Source organism: Trichosurus vulpecula, chromosome 6 (assembly GCF_011100635.1).
Source record: "Trichosurus vulpecula isolate mTriVul1 chromosome 6, mTriVul1.pri, whole genome shotgun sequence".
Classification (NCBI taxonomy): Eukaryota; Metazoa; Chordata; class Mammalia; order Diprotodontia; family Phalangeridae; genus Trichosurus; species Trichosurus vulpecula.
The window spans coordinates 73,362,793-73,382,090 of record NC_050578.1 but is presented as its reverse complement, the minus strand read 5'-3'; the positions used below and the strand labels follow the sequence as shown (position 1 = coordinate 73,382,090).

General features: G+C 43.9%; 1 protein-coding gene and 1 pseudogene across 2 annotated transcripts; one reads left to right on the top strand and one right to left on the bottom strand.

The window, feature by feature from the left end:
* Positions 1–159: 159 nt before the first annotated feature.
* LOC118854645 lies at positions 160–11,681 on the bottom strand (annotated as a pseudogene).
* Positions 11,682–13,541: 1,860 nt separating this feature from the next.
* PRDM8 (PR/SET domain 8) lies at positions 13,542–17,915 on the top strand. 2 transcript variants are annotated; one of them, XM_036764690.1, is made up of 4 exons: positions 13,542–13,760; positions 14,797–15,028; positions 15,452–15,607; positions 15,644–17,915. In XM_036764690.1, exons 1-4 carry the CDS (start codon positions 13,542–13,544, stop codon positions 17,200–17,202), a joined length of 2,166 nt encoding a protein of 721 aa, XP_036620585.1. In that variant the 3' UTR covers positions 17,203–17,915. The 2 variants fall into 2 exon arrangements, with proteins under 2 accessions (XP_036620585.1, XP_036620584.1); XM_036764689.1 differs by having other exon boundaries at positions 15,452–17,915.
* The last annotated feature ends 1,383 nt before the right edge of the window (positions 17,916–19,298 follow it).

Genomic DNA, 19,298 nt, shown 5'->3' with positions numbered 1-19,298 from the left:
ATATAAAAGATGTTTACCTTAGACCTGGGTATTTTCTGACCTTGACTAGGTCACCTAGAAGGTTGGAGATAACTGGGAGGGCAATTGCTGTGAGACAGTTAACAGTGGGGCTCAGAACCCAGCACTCCCAGCTTCCAGGCCACTGTGAGAACCAACTTCTCAGTCACTTTGATACACCTTGATTGGCCCAGCATCCATTTGAATCTTGCTCCAGGACACAGATTCATCTGGCCTCGGACCTGAGTCTGTGTCATCAAATTCTTGGGCCACACTGATATAGACAGCATAATCAGCCCCATTCCTCAAGAGGTGATGTAACGTTTTTCAGGCCTCCTCTGAGGATGATCATGCCTGTGTGTTTGACAACAGGCAAGTTATATATTAATGAGTATATTAATGAGTTGTATGCTCTCTATGATATCCAACACCAGTCAAAAGTTCTTATATGAATGGAAAATCATATCCCCAAGAGAGCCTTCTGTTAGAGCTGAGCCTAGCACTGGGAAGTTGTTCCTCTGTATTCACTAATACAGACTCAGGACTGTTGATTTCCTTCCCCAATTATGCAATCATCTTCAGTAGTGTCCACCTCACCCCTCTGTATTTTGCTCCAGAACATCTGCCCCAGAATTTGTATCAGTCAGCCCTCAGACTTGTAAAAATAATCATGGGGAACAAGAGAGTCTGCAATCCTGTTAATGCCATTTTGCCTCAGGTGCTACCCCTTCAGGATAAATTCACCCTGATGTTGCGGTGCCATGTATTTGATCAGATCTTCCTGTGTATCACTTACAGTGCAGCAGAGAAATTTTCTATGTGCTAGCCTCCAATATGCATCAGTTGCCACCATGGTGTGCTGCATCAGATAGCAAATAGCCTCTCTAACACCAGAGCTGATGAGTTTGCAAGAATAGAACAAGAAAATGGTGCAGCCATTTGGTGCTGCTGGCTCTGGCTCAAGTCTGTGTGGTTCTTCTTGTCCTCCCTTATAGGGTCTTCTTCTCAATCACAGAGTAGAAGGCAGACTCAAAAGTGCCACTGTCCTCTCTGCTGTGCTTAAAGTAATAGCCCTCAACCTGGATGACCTGTGGGAAGTGCTAAGTTGTGACTTAGGACAGCAGCCAGAGCTTCCCAGAATAGCCATGGATTGCGTGATGGCATTTTCCTACCCAACTGGGAAAGTTACTAGACTATATTAGGCTTCAGTATGGTAGCCCTAGTCAATGTTCCAACAGGATGAATGGTGAGCAGATGTTAGTACTCAGTCAAAGGACTGAGAAAGGTAATCACCTGAAGTCTGTAGGTCAGAATCTCCCTGAATTCTTTTCTTTTTGAGACTTTAGTTCTCTGGAAGTGTGTGTGTGTATGTGTGTGTGACTAAAGTTACATGTTTGTAGAAGATGCATGTAATTTGTGTCCCCTTCCTTGCATGTGGCCTTATAAGCTAAGTCTTAAATATGTGGCTGATGACTACCTGGTTATCTCTGAATTCCATAGAGGTCCATATAAATGAGTATAGCAAGTGGCCTTCAGGAGTAGGACCTAGGGACTGGACCTGGGATTTAATTAGCATAGGAGACTCCCAGAGAAGAAAATTCACCCTACTAATTCAGGGGTTTGCCTAGAGAAGTGAGAGGGTAAATGAATATCTCAGTGTCACATAGCTGATATAGACATAGACAGATATATACATATCTATCTATATCTAATTTTTTTCAAAGGGAGGACTTGAGACTTTTTTGACTCAACTCTCCATCCACCACACCACATTCTATAGGATCTGCATGTCTCTAGCTTTGAATAATAATCCACAAACATATTAGTTCTAAATCCTGGTGCTATGTGCCAGGCTTACTGAAGTTCCATACTAAACTTGGGAGAAAGAGGAGAGGGGAAATAGTAGATGCCTGGCTGAAAGTCTTTTAAGGGAACAGGAAGGACTGATTTTTTTCATACCAATGAATTCCCTTACTTTTTGGCATAGTTCTTTGGAGGCTCTCAGCCTATAAATATTTCCTTTAAAAGAAGAGACAGAGAGAAACTGAGTGACTGAGTGGCTTCTAATAGTCCTAACCCTACAGGTACATCAGTTCATTGCTTCGTAGGCAGGCCTTCATTTCATTCCACTCCCTTTTGTCAGACGTGCTCACCAGCATAGTAGAATGCCACTTATCCTGAGTTATTAGTGCCTCCAGAAATTTGCCTGAGAGTGTGCATTATGTAGTAGGAGGCATCTTATCCCACCAAAGAAAAGCTGGATGCTAAGAATATGCAGAGAAACCTGTTTTTTGGAATATATTTTAGTAATAGAGTTCCTCCCTTGATAAATTTCCTTCTCCCTGTTTATAATATCCAAACCCTTCCCCAACAACTCGCAGGGCAAACTTACATGTCACAAGTACTTCTTAGGGAGAGGTATTTATAGTCACATATATAGTCATTTATAGTCACAGGAAAGCAAAATGATAGTCTTGAGAGCCCCTCAGTACCAAAAGATGGCTATATCTGGACACTCCACCAATAGATCTACCCACTCGTAGCCTGCTTTCTAGGACAAATGGAAATCTCTAAATAAATAGGTAAAATGTACTCATTTCTGAGGCTTTTCTCAACCATATACTCTAATGGATTCTTTTAACTATAGAATGAGTGGGCAGGATTGTGTGTGTGTGTGTGTGTGTGTGTGTGTGTGTGTGTGTGTGTGCATGTGTTCTTGGGTATTTTCTGTCTTACTACAAAGGAGAACTCCCCTTCCCTTATTCACAGAATCACAGAATTTGAGTCAGAAAGGACTTTAATGAACATTCATATTATGATGCTAATCCATTATTGTGAGTAATTTATCAATAGTTTTAAACTAAATCCCATGTCATTTGGTAAAGCTCACCTCTCCTTTGCCATTATATTTCATGTTCAAATAACTCATGTTTGCAATCCACTTCCCCAAAGGATATGAAGAAATCAGTGCTAAGAGAGGACAAGTGACTTGAACACAATCACATACTTAGCAAATACCAGAGGTAGAATCTGATCCCTCAATCTTTCCAGACTTCAGAGGCAGTCACCTATGCTTGTTGACACATTTAATTACCTCCTAGTGATATCCCCACCTCACATTTGTATCTCCCCTTTTTCCTTTCTTGATAGCCTGACATTGGATTTATTTGACAGGTTATTTTTACCATCCTTCCTTTTAAAAAAAAGCAACAACAAAAACAACAAAAAAAACCTGAATCGTGCAGTCCGTGAAATTACATGTAACGTAATCACGGAGGGAGCTTTGCAAACACTCAATCAGTTTAATGTGAGATGTGAGCAGTTTTAAAGCCATAGGTAATGCAGTTTGGGATTAAATGTAAATCTCCTTCCAGGTCTCTCAGGTAGAAATGGAGCTGGTCTCTATTTTGGTTGCTAATTGCTGTCCTCACAGCTTTCCTCCATCTCTTCAAGCCCCAGTTCCTTTATTTTTCACAATTACTATCATTCTTCATTCTTCAAATATCTTTCTCTTGGAGGGGTGGGGAAGAGGGGAGGTAATTCAGACAGGAATCCCAGAGGCTGTTCCAAGAAAAGAAGTCATATGCCTGTGTGCCCTCTACCTAGAGCCCTTCTCCTAGAAGAGAAAAGCTTTCTTATAAGCTCCTCAAGAGCTCGGTTTAACACAGTATAATTCATGTTTCAGAGGGCTTTTGAATTGAGTATGGAAGAATATCCACAAATGTTAATCCGTTTCTCAGTGTATCTATATAAGGAAGACCTAGACTGGGAGTGGGGGTGGGGAGGAGCTGCTCCCTAGGGTAACCAATCCAGGGCCACAGATGACCTCCTTGCATTGTCTCACTCCTAAGAATGAGACAGGAGACACTCTTAACTTGATTTCCAGAGGGTCAATATGGGAAAATTTGCCATGCTAGGTGTGATCTTTTTCTTTCCAATCCCCATGCTACTTTCCCCTAGTACATGCAGAACTATGAGGCTTATTAAAGCAAGGATTAAAGGATTCCTCCTGCTGCGTGATTTTATTCTTACCATTGAAGAAAAGTGATGAGGGCTGGAGGACACTTTATCCAGAAGAATTTTCCAATCTGAGATTTATTTCACTCCTGTGTTCAAAATGAAGTAGAGATAGTTCTTGTCTTCAATTTGCCTGAGAGAAGAGGTCTGTACTGAGGATTTGAAAGAGATCACCCCTCTCTTCAGCTGAAGCCTGGGAGCAGTGGGAGATGGGAGGATAAATCAGCAATCCTAGCCTCCAAAGTCTGCATTCACTAATTCTTTCAATGAGCATTTATTAAGATGCTACTATTTGTTAGGTATTACACTAGTTTCTGGGAATAGAAATATGAAAAATTAATTAGTCTTTATTGCCCATTCTCCCTTAGGAAACAATATGCACACAGATAGGTCATTACTCAATGTATACAAAGAAAATGCAAATCAATGAGGAGGAAGGAAACAATCCTTAATTAAGCTCCTCCTATGTGCCAGACACATAATCTCATTTTGTTCTTGGTAACAACTTTAGGGGGTTGGTGCTGTTACTCTCATTTTACAGTTGAGCAAACTGAGGCTGACTGAGGTTAAATGACTTGCCTAGAGTCACACATACTATTAGCTGGTAAGTACTTGAACCCAAACTTAAACTCAGATCTTCTTACTCCAGGCTCAAGGTTCTATCTGCTGTGCCACCTTAATGTCCCAGTACCAAAACAGTAGAAAGGACAGAGGAAAAACCTTATAGGAAGTAGCACTTAACATGGTTGTTGAAGAGAGCTCAGGATTCCAAATTGGGGAGGTGAGGAGGGAATGTATTCCAATATATAGAGAATATCCTGGGCAAAGGTGAGAAGACAGGAAATGGAATTTAATGTAAAAGGAATAGCAAGTAGACCCATTTGGCTGGAAATACAATGATAAAGGGTAAAAGGTGGAATTGTAATAAGTCTGGAAGGATAAGATTGCAGCCAGATTGGCAGAAAGACAGGTAGGGATGAAAGGGGTAGAGAATGGTCAGCTCTGTGCATTAGGAATATCACTACCCCTCCCCCGCAACTCTGGCAGTTGTGTGAAGAATAGAGGGAAGAGATTGGAGCCAGGAAGACAAGACCAATTAGGAGATCCTTGAAATAGTCCAGGCAAGAGATGGTGAAGGCCTGGACCAAGATGGAAGGGAGACTGGATAGAAATGGATTGGAGGGATGGATTGGAGTGATGTCGTGAAGGTAGAATTAATGAGGGGTCCAGGATATAAACCTGAGTGACTAGAAGAATTGAGAAGTTAGAAAAAGGGTGGGTTTGAGATAAAAATAATAAGTTCTACTTTGGATGTGTTGAGTCTGAGATGTCCAATAGACAGTTCATGGGATCATAGATTTATATGATCATGAACTCCAAACCTTTCATTTTACAGATGAAGAAACTGAAGACCAGAAATTTTAAGTGACTTGACCAAGGTCACAGAAGTGGTACTGCTTACTCTGCTAATGCCAGGGGTGGGATGTGAGCCCAAGTCTCTCAAAATGCTGGGATTCAGAATATTTTTCATTTTGTCTCTCTCTAAATCTGAATTTAATGCATAGGGAAGAGGCTAGGCCTATGGCTTAAGACTGCTTTTGAGCAAATGATGCTATAATTTGCAAATTTAAATTGGGAGATTTCTGCTTGGGAGCCTGAGGTTAAGCCTGACAAGATCCATGAAAGGTGAATGTCTAGGTAGCAGCAGCTACAAGGGACTCATTCCCCTGCCATCAATCTTCCTGATTTCTCATGGGAAAATGTTGGAAGTTCATGCTTTTAAACTCCTCACCTACCTAAAATGAACTTTCGAGGCTTAGAGTTAAAACTTTAGAATTCAATGGAATAGCATCTCTCATTTTATTCATGAAGAAACCAAGGCTCACAGAAGTACAAAGTGACTGACCCCAGCTTTCACAGGTAACACAAGAAAGAAGGAGTAGAGCCATGTTTTAAACCCAGGTATTCTGCTTCCACAGTCATCACTTTTCATGCCATCCATCTGCCTCTTCTTCTTAAAGTTTCATAAAATCTTACCCGGAAGTGTTAAGCACCCAAATAACAGGTGTCCTCCCGCACTTCAAAAAGAAAAAGAAAGAAAGAAAGATGTGCTCATATTTTCATCACACTACAGTTCTTAAGCCTCACAGAGGAAGATCTGACAGATTCCACAGGCATTGACTTAAGACCTCAACCCTTCTTCACTACATTGAAGGAGTCTGATGGCTTAGCCAGGTTTGTCACCTCATACAGGGCAATGGGAGATGTTTCCAGGGTCACTTGCCTTCCTGAGTACTCCCAAGAAGCCCACACAATCCTCTCTTGTTTTTCTTCTTCCATATCAAATAGTCTGATTAAATTTATTCCTGGAAATGTGCCCCATCCCACTAGTTCCAATGAAGGAAAACAATTTGGCATTTGCTGTCAGTTAAAGAACAATTAGAATTCTCTTTCCTTTTCTTCCCTCTTTATTCCAATTTCTCCTTCCTGCCATCCACAGACAGGAAAGGAAAAGGCATGAATTGGGCTTCATCTTTGTTGCATCTCCCTTTCCCATTCCTTTCAGGTTGCTTCTGGAAAAGAAACCCAAAGCTTTCAGAAACCAACCCCTTGTTTGTAAGGAGAAGAGGTGAACCAGGAGGGGAGGAAGTTTGGGAGAGGAACACAATTTCTTTTTTCAGCCTGGGCATCTTATAGGGTTTCTATGAAGATCATCCTACGAGAGTTCATCTTTCTCTGAACAAGACTGTTTTCTTTTCTCCAATATTTATCCCAGCTGAGCATAAGAATTCCCACTCTAGTAGTCCTAAAAGTTTTCCCTACCTTCCCTCCCCCCTTGCCTTTTCCCTCTTTTCTCCTTCCCCTTCGTCCCACTTCAGAAGATTTTTCATCAACTTATCTTTCTACTCATCCTTTCCAAAAGAAAGCATTAGAAGTAGAATATCCACTTATCTTTTCAATAGCTGGGGAAATCTTTACAGAAATGAGCACAGGGAATATCCCTCATTCTTCTTCATTGTTATCCCTTTAGTGTTTTAATTGGAAATAAAATATCAAGGAAAAGAATCCCAAATATATGCATAAACCTATTGTTCCGTGAGAATTAGATGAAACTATTGACTGAGATGTGCTTTATAGTCACTTTTGAGGCTGAATAAATGCACATAAATGTCTTAACAGTGCTTTTAGTATCAGTGAATTTCTATAATTAATAATGTCAAGGCAATTTCAAGTTGGTTTATGTACCGTGCTGTCCCTTAAATTTTGAGAGAAATAAAAATAATTTGTAGATTTTCTTCCCCCCATTCCATTAATGATATTCATTTAGACAATTTATACCACAAAGCAGGAACTGTGCCATTTGAAATACTGAAAATCTTTCAGGCAGAAATTACTGTCTAAATTTTACATACTCCCATATTTTTAATGTTATGTCAATCTCCTTAATTCAGGTGACAAGTTTGGTGGAATTGGATAAAATAAGTGTTGAAAGTCTACTTAACTCTATTCAAACTACTACAATGAAGGCAGGGGGAAAACAGGTTTGTAAAGGACAAAATAAAGCTTTCTTTTCCTCCACGATGTTCAAATCTATAGCTTTCTCAAGTGTTTGTTTGTTTGTTTGGAAGGAGGGAGAAAAAGTAAATATCTAGCTTATGCTTTTCTCCATAGAATTAGCAAAAAACCTCTCTGCAGAATGTATTACCTGAAGAATATGTACAGATAGGGACATATTTGACTTAATTGTTAAGGAAAAGACAAGAAAGTCCCATTGCTAAAAGTTAAGATTCATTTATCTCCTCCTTCCTTAAGAAGCTTGACTCTGCAGCTATGGTATACATTGGAATCATTTTCAAGTGGGAACTGTAGGAAAGGTGCTACCTTGATTTGTAATTTTTTTTTCAGAAGGTCTACTCGGTGAGTAATTGTACTGGGATGCAGTTTTCAGTCTTTTCGTCACTAAAAAAAAATCAGGGAAATTTAGGACGAATACTCTATACTTTCCCTTAACCCACCTGCAATTTCCTGAAAGAGCCTCTGCTGATGTTTGTGAGCCTCCTTCCCCATATTTCTCCCTTCTTCATCAACCCTCTTCTCTTCCTCACTATTTTCTCATCTATCTGCTCATTTTAATATTTCTGCTCAGCCTTAAAGACTTTCCTGAATTTTCTGCTGAAGTCCTTAAAAATATTACTTTCTTTTGTCTTACTTCTATCAACACCCCACCCCCAATCTTGGTTTGGATAAGAGAGTGCTTTTAATGACTTGTTCCCCTTCTGATTGCTCTTTTGGTCTCTTAGAATCAAATGAATATTAATAGTACAAAGCGTCTGAAAGAAACACATGTTTGAAATAAGAGGTAAGAGGAAAACTTGGTGGCTCTTACATAAGTTGTGTTTGTATTAATATTGTACTCTCTACCTCTCAGGGATTTGACAGGAAAGCTCTGAAAATCTTTCATTGATAATTGGTCAGCATCATCAACATTATTTCTCACCAGAATGTGTCCTGATCAGTTCAATGAGAAAATATGGGGGCGGGGAGGTGGGGTGGGGTAGGGATATGTGCATTGCTGGAGGCTTTTAATTTCTTTTTAGCAAAGGCAACTGAAAAGGATGGAGGCATTACCAGAAAAGGAGTAGGGATGAGATGGGATGGCAGACACAGGTGAGGGGTAAAGAAGAATGTGGGTTCTCAAGGAATTTAAGAAAGCTTTCTTTAAAGGGGAGGAAATTTAAAACTTTAGGGAAAGTGTCCTCTGTGCTTTTGCCACTTTCCAGTTTATGACTCAAATGGAACAGAATGACCTCAGAGTCCTTCCTTCGAGTAGAGAAGCTTCTCAGCTCAGTTCCCCTGAAGCACAAAGATGCTCTCTGATCAGAATCAGTCCTGGCCTTGGTGAATAGATGGCTGAAAGGAGAAAAAAGAAATGGGAAAATAGGAAAAGGGGGGCAAAAGGAAGAGAGATCAGCTAATGATCCCTCTTCTATCATATTCTATCGGTCCCATCATTTTTCTTCAGAAGAAATCCTTATTTTTTTTTCATCCAAAAGGAGATGAGTCTAATGCCACTCTGACCCAGAAAACTGTCCATGTGTTCAGCTTCAGAGAGAGTCCTGGCAATTGCAGAGATAAGGACTTAACTATCACACTATACAAATCTTCTTCTTAAATGCTTCTTTTTCAGGTTTCCATCCCTGTCTCTATTTGTAACTCCATCTTTTTATCAGTGCATAGATATTTGATATATCTGTACAGTGCAAACATTTCATTTACTTCAGTGAGATCCACCTATCCTTCTGTCCACCACGACTCCCAACAATTACAGGAGAATGAGGAGAACTAAGTCTGACTGCATGAGTATGTATTTTTGTCCTTAAATTCTCTGCCCAGTTTAAATGAGTTGGAAATCTGCCAGTATCTGGTCAATTTGAACCAAAGATTCCTGCTAGGTGAAAATCTTAGGTGACTTTTTTGTGGAGTGTTATAAATTTTATAGAGTGGAGTTATGGTATTTGGTCCTGTGAGATTATATGTATAATTGCTGTATGTCCTCCTGACTTTGGCCATAAGCACAATACTTACGGTGACCAATTTTCTAACAACCAAATAGCCTATTTTCCTTTAATAGAAGAAATAGAGGAAGCTTTCAGCCCCTCTCGATAAAAGTAAAACTGTGTTGAAAGACAGATTCGAGCAGCCAACTGTAAGACTCTTCCAGCACACCACCGCCCCAAAGCTATAGGACATGACTTTGGAGGGAGGAGGTAGACAGCAGGTAAGATGCTCCTAAGATTTCCAAGGTAGCTTCTTTTCAGGAATTCAAAGGCCTGGAGAAGTACAGCAGTCTGTGAGCCTTTGAATTAAACTCCTTCTCCCGCCCCTAACAGACTTTTAAAGCACAGAGTCCATACTACTTTTCAGGAATTCCCAGCTTGACATGGTAGAGGGATCGCTGTATGGATGTTAGGGGCTGGGAGTAGTGGTGGGGAAGGTGCTAGATTTCTTCAATCACTTGGGATCTCTCGCTCTATCTACCTAGAAGAGCTGACTAGTGTTCCGACAAGTCCTATTATTCTCTCCCACACCACTCCCCACCCCTTACAAAGCTTCACGGATTGTTCCTCCCACTCTCCTACTTCTCTGGAATAACCCTGTTCCTTTCCTGTCACCATTCTCAGCGGGTCTGGCACAGAGGTCCAGTAGTCATGGAAAACTTGACTTTGTGTTTTTAAAAAAGTTTATTTTTTCCTCTGAATATTCAGGGCAGTGGATATCTGAGGAATCCTGAGAGAAGAAGTTGGCGTTCTTCCTATTCCCATCCCCAAACCCTAACGTAGCTAGTCTCTAGTCAGTGATTTGGGAGCAATTTTGGGCTAACCCAACCCACCCACTCCCTTTCCCTGCCCATCACCCGTAGCCAACTGTTTCAGATTCCTTTGGTGGTGCTCTCAGCAGCTCTGCTGCGGGGAGTTCCCGAAGTACCAAGGGGAACACAAATAACCTACTGACACTCCCCACCCCCACCCTCCAATTTTGTTTTTTGGAGATGGTTTTGGTGGGAAGGATCATTTCCTATACAATTAATTTATTTCTCTCCTTTCCCTCCTTTCCCCACCCCCTCCCCAACCCCAATTGGTGAAGCGTTGGGAAGAGATGGAATAGAATCTGAGCACCCACAAGAGGCTTTTCGACTCTTGACGGGAAGTGCTGGACCTCCAGGTAGCTAGCAGAGCTGGGAGGCGGCAAGAGAAGAGGGGACAACCACAGAGAGATCAGCGCCGAGTAAAGAGTTAAAGGGAGGGGACATGGGCTGTCACGCGTCATTGGGCAGATTATGTGCAGCAAACAAAAAGTGTGTGTCTGTGTGCCAGTCAGTCACTGCATCGGGTCCATCTGTACAACTCTCTCTCTCTCTCTCTCTCTCTCTCTCTCTCTCTCTCTCTCTCTCTCTCTCTCTCTCTCTCTCTTTCTCTCTCTCTCTCTCTCTCTTTCTCTCTCTCCCTCCCTCCCTCCTCCTTTCTCTCTTTCTCCTTTTCGCTTTACAAAACACACAGGACAGGAAAACCCACGTCTCCTGACATGGAAATACAATAGACACTTAGGGGTAGGGGGAGGCGAGAGTCGATTTTATCCTTTATCCTTTTCGGGTATCCTTGCTTTGGGGATTATATTCTGACCTTATTCCTGGTAAGTCCATTTACGTTGGTTGTGGTTGTCCGTGCTTCTGTGTGTTGGGAGGGTGGGGGACCAGGGGACACAGAGGGAGTGGGTGGGGGAAGTATTTTTTTCCTCCTAATTTCAAGCATTGTGGGGTGGGAATGAGCTAGGGACCTACAACAGCAATACGTTTTATACAAAAGGGAGAAAGGGGAAAGAAGCAGTTTGCCACCGAGGTGGTGATTTGGCAACCGGCAGACAATGCCAGGGCCGGTGGAAGAGAAGGGATGGAACCCGACTGCCTTGGAGCGGTTGGCTTTCTCTGCATGGATCTGGTTCTCAGAAAGAGGATCCAATAGGGGTTTTAAAGAGAGAGATCGGAGCGGAGCAGGTTTTTGAGATCTTAATTCATCAGTGGCAAAGGGAAGCGTAAGGGAGCTGGCAGGTTGGCGAGCAGGCGGGCAGGCAAGCCCTCTGCTCTTCTTTGCTCTCTTCAGCATACCCATCAGCGGGTTATTGTGATGATTCCGGGCTTGGGGCTTGGCGGGCGGGCGGCGTGATGATTAGCCCGGGTGTTCGGGGGACCCTTTCCCGGTATTGTTAGGTAAAACTGCATTTTAATGACTGCGTCCCTGCTGTTGCCCGAAGTGACGGGGCGACCTCCAGCACAATGAAAGGCTTCTGGGAATGGGACTTGTGAAAAAGAGAGAAAAATTCGAGGTTAAAACGTTGAATTGAAGCAAAATGAAAGAAGAGAATAGAAGTAGGCTTTTTAAAGAACAAAAAAAAAGTTGTGGAGTTTTTTTTAATTACATTAATTTGTAACCACATCTCAAAAAGGCACAGGGAAATGAGGGAGAAAAGAGCTATTGTCCATAAAAAAAAGGAACTTTCTCTTTTAAGGATTTCCCTCCCTATGTTTTTCCTGGGGCGGAGGTAGCATAGTGATAGTGAAGCAAATGTAAGAGGAAGCAAACCAAATCAAACTTTCAGTCATGGTTGTTAACTACAGGGGGGAAAATCTATCTCAAAACCAAATTGTGAACTTAATTGGTTAATGAATATTAAGAGGAAATGGACATTAATAATATTAATTCCTAATCAGTAGTTTCTCAGGAGAGAATTAGCCCCCATATCTCCAGCTACTGACATTATAGATATTATCACTGAAATAATAACTAGGGAAATGCCAGGTCCGAGGAACCTGAGAATCACCCAGTATGATAGATAACAATACATCCAACACTATTCCAATGGCTCTTTAAGATTCAAAACTATCTTTTTCATTTTTCAATGATCCCAAGATTTCCCTTTTGATTTCACTTATTTTATTTTGGCGTGTTCAGAAGGAGGGGGGAGAAATGTTCATTTATGACAGCTTAATAGAGAACTCTTCATCAGTGACTGATTTAAAAGGTCCTAAAGATTTAACAGCTGAAGAGCCCATCCTTACGAGAGCAACCGACGTAGAGATAGCCCCAGCCCCCACTCCCACCCCCTCACATCTTTAAAAAAAAAGTGTCCTGTCTGGGGAAGTGAGCATTCACAATTCATTGCACAAATTGTATTCCTAGACTGGGACACTTTATGTTTGTCTTGTACCTGCACACTTCACAAGTCACATTTGACTGAATCTATCCCCTTGTATAACAAGGTAACTGGGATTCACCCTCATCCATAAATAAGCGTGTCGAGGTAAAAAATAATTACCTCTGCTTGCTGCTTTTAATTAAAGTCTCGGAGGGAAAGTGCTGGATTATGGTAATGAGCAGACATACGTTCCCTCTTGTAGACTAGAGCTAAAGGTTAGCTGACATGAAATCAGTGACATTGACAGTCCACTTGAAATCCATTTGCCATGCTCCTCCGCCACAGCCTGTTCTCCAATCCTGGATCTCTTTTTGGAATAAAAAGATCGGGTCTCTGTCTCCAGAGCTCAATAAACGCCTTCTCTCGACCACTAGAAGTTTCTTTTAGTTTGAGAGGATCAATACGCTGTATTAAAATTGCATTATTCTCTTATTCTCAACTTCACTTACCTTTGCCCTGTGTAGGTTAATGTAAATATGACTATTTCTTCTTATGTCCGTCCTAGCACCGCTTCCCTCCTCCCACCCCCAACCTTTTGCCGCTTCAGTTCACATCCTGAAATTCGAAAGTCTCGTTTTATTTGAAACATTAAAGTATAACAGGCTTCACTCAAAGGAAACGCTTATTTTATTTTATTTTATTTTATTGTTAAACAATAGCACCACAAAAGTAGGAGCGGAATCAAATCCTAAGATTTAAGAGGCCAAACATTGGTTCATGTAGGTAACTTTGTGTAACTTTTCTTTTTCTCCCGCTATGCATGTATGTCTTAAGCGATGGAGGATACCGGTGTCCAAAGGGGCGCCTGGGATGGAGATGCCAAGGCCGTTCAGCAGTGTCTGACGGATATTTTTACCAGCGTTTACACCACCTGCGACATCCCAGAAAACGCGATATTCGGTCCCTGCGTTCTAAGCCACACTTCTTTGTACGACAGTATAGCTTTTATAGCTCTCAAGTCCACGGACAAGAGAACAGTTCCTTATATATTCCGGGTAAGATTTGCCTGATGCGTGCATTGGCAATGAGCTGTTAAGCAGGGGCTAAGGAAAGATTTATACCCGTGCCCCTCCCTTAACAGATCAACTCAGCGGGGCCTAGAGTAGTAGCAGTATCTGTCCGTGCTAAAGTGAAATATTCGTCACCTTCCTCCTACCTCCCTATCGCCTAAAATTTCCGGATAATACAGGGACAGTGGTTTTCTGTATTTGGAATATCCAACGACTGATTCAGTTTTCCATTTCACTTTGTAGAATTGGCTTATGGACACTTTCTATTGTTGAGAGATTTCCTGCATGCTGGGACCATTTGTACACTAGTTATTTTTATCTTTCACTTGGTAACTTCTGAAGTGTCTCTTTCCCTTTAAACGAACCCCTTACCCCCAACACATACACACCTTTCACCCTAATGCCCCACAGGAGATGGACTGGCTGCTGAACAAAGTTTTAAAAGCAGCTTGGGTGCTGAAGACTTAAAACAACCTTTCCCAACAACAGACAAATTTGGGGGTCATGGGATTTAGAGCTAGAAGGAATCTTCCTGGTCTTTTTGGCCAACTTTTCATTTTACGGTTGAGGCAATTCAGAACGGAGAAGTGGCTTGATTGTGAACTGAGATTCTGGCTCCAGACCTATGATACAAACCTCACTTAGGGCCTAGGCCTGATCTAGGCCCATCTCTTTATTAAATAAAATATAGATCATGGAAGTTGAAGTCGGGAAGAAACTAATTGAATTAGCCCATAAATCTTAAACTTCCAAGACAGGTTATTTTTTTTCCTGTAAAATTGATTATACGATATTTAAGTTAAAAGTTTTTGTCCAATATAGTAAAACAATAACCTAAGATTTCTTGAAACTGCTCAGTATGCTTTCTGTGCGTCAAAAAAGGTGTATGGGCGAGGGCTTGGGTCAAATGCTTGCGAGCTGAGGGCCAGCGAGTGCGTTCAGTGTGCTGGCCTAGGCTATCGTGCTTGAGGGGAGAGGCCTGGACGCTGCTGAATGACTGCTCTGGTTACATCTAATGCAGGTGGACACCTCAGCCGCAAATGGTTCCTCAGAAGGTCTAATGTGGCTTCGCCTGGTTCAGTCAGCTAGAGATAAAGAGGAGCAGAACCTGGAAGCCTACATCAAAAACGGACAGTTATTTTACCGATCCCTCCGAAGGATTGCCAAAGACGAGGAGTTGCTTGTCTGGTATGGGAAGGACCTCACTGATCTTCTTTTGCTCTGCTCCTCTAGATCCCACAGCAAAATGAATGGTAGGTTGTCAGTCTGCCTAAATCATCGTCCCTTTGGAGGCTTGGGGAAAGAAACTGGAGGGAGGAGGGAGCCCATCAACTTTGGAACTCACTTCAGCCCAGCCCACGCCTTCGGAAATGAAGGCTTTTGGGGAAGGTCTGATCTAGGTCCCCAGTGTGAAGTAGCCCCAAATGAAGGTAGGCTGCAGGTGAGCAAGGTTGGCTGCAATGGAGACATTTGTAACTTAATTGCTTGATTAATTACTAGCTGAGAAGGAAAAGTTAGGTTGGAAGTGGTGTAGTCTGATTAGCTTAGAGACCTTACTCTCCAGAAATTTAAAAGAGGCATGCGACTTTGTGCAAGGGTTAGAACTGCCAGACAAGCGTGGGGTGACTACAGTAACAGCTTCTCTGTGTGTGCACATGTGTGTCTGCTTGCTACAGGGTCTCCGCCTTACACATGCCTGGACTGCAGCCAACGTTTCCAGTTCGAGTTCCCCTACGTGGCGCACCTGCGCTTCCGCTGCCCCAAGAGACTGCACAGCGCTGACACCGGCTCGCACAATGAGCAGGACGGCGGAGGCTGCACAAAGGAACACAGTGGAGGAGGTGGAGGCTGTGGCGACAGTGGTGGAGGCGGCGGCGGCGGTGGCAGCGTGGCCAAGGACCAACAGCAGCAGGAGGCTACTTTGGGACCTGGACCCAAGTATTGCAAACCACCCACCATTCCCATCCACCACTACCAGACATCCCAGGACAGCAGCAACACCTCTGCGCCAGGCGCGGGAAGCGGCGTCAAACCGTCTACGGATTTCCACAACTTAGCCCGAGAGCTGGAAAACTCCCGTGGGGGCCGCAGCTGCTCTCCTCCCCGAAGTCTAGGCAGCCGAGTCAGCGGCAGTGGCAGCGGCCACCAGGAGGTGGAGCTGAGCCCAAACAACAACGCCACCTGCGCTCTGCACCCTGCCACGCCAAGTGGAGGGAGCGGGAGTGGTGGCGGTGCCGGTGGCGGCAGCAGCAGCATCAAATCGAAGAGAAAATATCCAGAGGAGCTGGAGGAGGGCAGCCGTGGCGGGGTGGTACTGGTGGGGGGCCGAGGCCGCTTTGCTGAGCGGCCCCAGCCGGCCTCCAAGGAGGACCTGGTGTGCACCCCGCAGCAGCAGTACCGCGCGACGGGTAGCTACTTCAGCCTGGAGGAAAACGGCCGCCTCTTCGCCCCACCCAGTCCGGAGACTGGCGAGGCCAAGCGCAGCGCCTTCGTGGAGGTGAAAAAGGCCTCTAGGGCTGTCGGGGGAACCTCGGGGCTCCTGCAAGAGGAGGAGGAGGCGGCAGCCGAAGGGGCTACGAGCTCTGGAGAGGACAAGGATCTTGGTGCGGGCGCCGGAGGCTTAGCCAGCAATACTTCTTCCCCCGCATCTTCCTCCTCCTCTTCTTCGCCGTCGGGCCCGGAGAAGCTCCTGGGAGCTCGGCCCGGGGGCCCGCTGTCCGCCCGTCTGGAGGGAGCCAGCCCGGCCCGGGGCAGCGCCTTCACCACGGTGCCACAGCTCGGTGGCAGCGCGGGCGCGGGCAGCGGAGGATCGGGCCCCAACGCAGGGGCCGGCCAGGGCTCAGTCCCGGACGAACGCAAAAGCGCCTTCTCGCAGCCCGCGCGAACCTTCTCCCAAATGCCTCCCCTCGTTTTGGGCCAGAAGCTGGGCTCGTTGGAGCCATGCCACCCCGGGGAAGGCGTGGGCCCCACCAGACTCTACCCTGCAGACCCTCTGGCAGTGAAACTTCAGAGCGCGGCAGCGGACCTGAATGGGGCCTGCGCGCCGCTGCAGAATGGCGGGGGCCTTCCCAAACAGAGCCCCTTCTTGTACGCCACCACCTTCTGGCCCAAGAGCTCGGCGGCCGCGGCGGCAGCCGCCGCAGCCGCAGCCGGACCCCTGCAGCTGCAGCTGCCTTCCGCGCTCACGCTGCTGCCTCCATCCTTCACGTCTCTCTGCCTGCCCGCGCAGAACTGGTGCGCCAAGTGCAACGCGTCCTTTCGCATGACTTCCGACCTGGTGTACCATATGCGGTCACACCACAAAAAGGAGTATGCGATGGAGCCTTTGGTGAAGAGACGGAGAGAGGAGAAACTCAAATGCCCGATTTGCAACGAATCCTTCAGGGAGCGCCACCACTTATCAAGGCACATGACCTCGCATAATTGAAATGGAATCAGTCAGCGGGATCTCTACGCACACGACGAAAACCAGCTGCAGGAATGAAACTCACCCCCCTACATCTTCTGCCTCACCTCTTTCCCAAACACACTCTCTCACACGCACACAGTGTAGGGCAAAAGGGCCACCAAATGGGACTCAGAGACATGATTTGCCATTCCGATGTTTACTTGCACAAAATCACACCCGCAAATAGACATCTGAGTCGGAGAGGGTGGTGGGTTTTTATTCGGGGGGTTGTTTTGCTTTTGTGGGTTTTTTTAATGCACGCATTTTCACTCCCCCAAGATACATTTTTTAAAATGTCATATATTGCAACATATTGATGCATTTGTCATACGTTTCTACTTAAATTATTAAGCACTTACACAATTTAGATGTAATAATTATATGGAAGGGCAAATTTTTATTTTAGATATAAAGTGCACAAAGAAGAATGCAAGGCTTATGCATTACGCGATTACAGTTTGTGTTCTTACAAAGCAAACAAGCAAAAACTAATTTGAAAAATGGGGAGGGGTATTGGTTTAAGTTTCCAGGGGAAAGTGCATGTGTCATAAAATAGTTACAGGACTTCCATGAAGAATGTCATCGATTCTGTAAATATGTATTTCCTTTTAATACAAAGTGTAATTTTGTGCCAGTGAAACGAAGTATGCATAGTTATGTGTTTCTTTTCCCCCCTTCCAAAGATTTATCAAACTTTATAGTTTATCTCGGTATGTTGGATGCTTTGACAATAAATGACTATTTTCTTCAAAGCATTTGGGTGTGGCTAAGTACTCATTTGGAAAGTGTGTCCCTTCTGGTTTGTGGCGTCTGGTTACCGAGATTTAAGAGGGTAAAATACACACATTCCTTATAGATGCAGTTTGGAATGGATGAGGATAAAGGAGCCAGCGGTGTAGCAAAAACGAAGAATAAAGTCCGGGAATAACGGAAGTTGCATTTTCCCTCCCCAGTCACAATGTGTCAAGTGGAGGCAACGCAATCAAATGTGTAGGGACAGGTAAACAAGACCATCTGACGATCGTTTGGGAAATCTTTTGCTATCGTATCGGGTTTCCGTTCAAAAGACGTGCCATTCACGTGAACAGGTAGCTTATCCCTAAAGGTCAGCTTTCTTACTGTTAGCAACGTAATTAGCTTCTTTACAAGTGATTATAAACAATTTATGGGGTCGAATCCATCAGACGCAATGACTCCCTCTCGTTCTCTCACCCTCAACCCCTCACCTTAGATCCTTCACCTAAAGATGTTTAAGCGCTGGCGCAGGTTAGATGAACATAAATTCAAAGCAGTCTTCATGTTGAAAAGTGCCATCATTCCCTACAAAGGAAGTAAAAATAGCCCTGATCCAAAATAACGATAATGTTAATAATAATAAAAGTGCTGGCACTTCCCACAGTTCCCATACCCTTGAAGAAACTGAAGGAGAATTCTGGTGATACTGCTTTCTTCCTTTCACTTCTACTGCTAGACCGATTCCCCACATTTTTCTGGGGCTGATAATGTCTCTTGAAATGCCCTTTTCTACATTCCCCATACAACCGGACATAGAAAGGATTCCCTTCAAAGGGTTTTTCACACGTAATCCCTTTAAGTCACGACAAAGCTGTGAGGTAGGTGCTTACCTTGGGTAAATCTCATAACTTAAGTTTCTTCCTCTGTTAAAATGGAGTTGGTCTGAATGGCTTCTAAGTTTGCAGTCCTAAATACGATATCCATTTTACAGATGAGTACAATTGATGCTCAGAAAGAGTTGTCCATGGGCACAAAGCTAAGAAGTGTCAGAGATGAGATTTAAACCTCTGCTTCTCTCCCTCACATTACCCCAATGGAACTGTCTGTCACATCACGTTGCCTTTTTTTTTTTGCCTTAGTGGCCTCAGAAATGTTTGTTTTAATACTTTAATAAGGCTGTTTACAATTTGCTGTTTACCCTATCCTTCTCCCTCCCTGCCCCGCCCCCATCATGTACACTCGGGTACATGCACATGTTAGAAACATAGTGATAGGACTTTCTTTCCAAGCACCTGAAATGACTGGCATTATTTGGAGTGAGATATCACTGCTCACTTTTC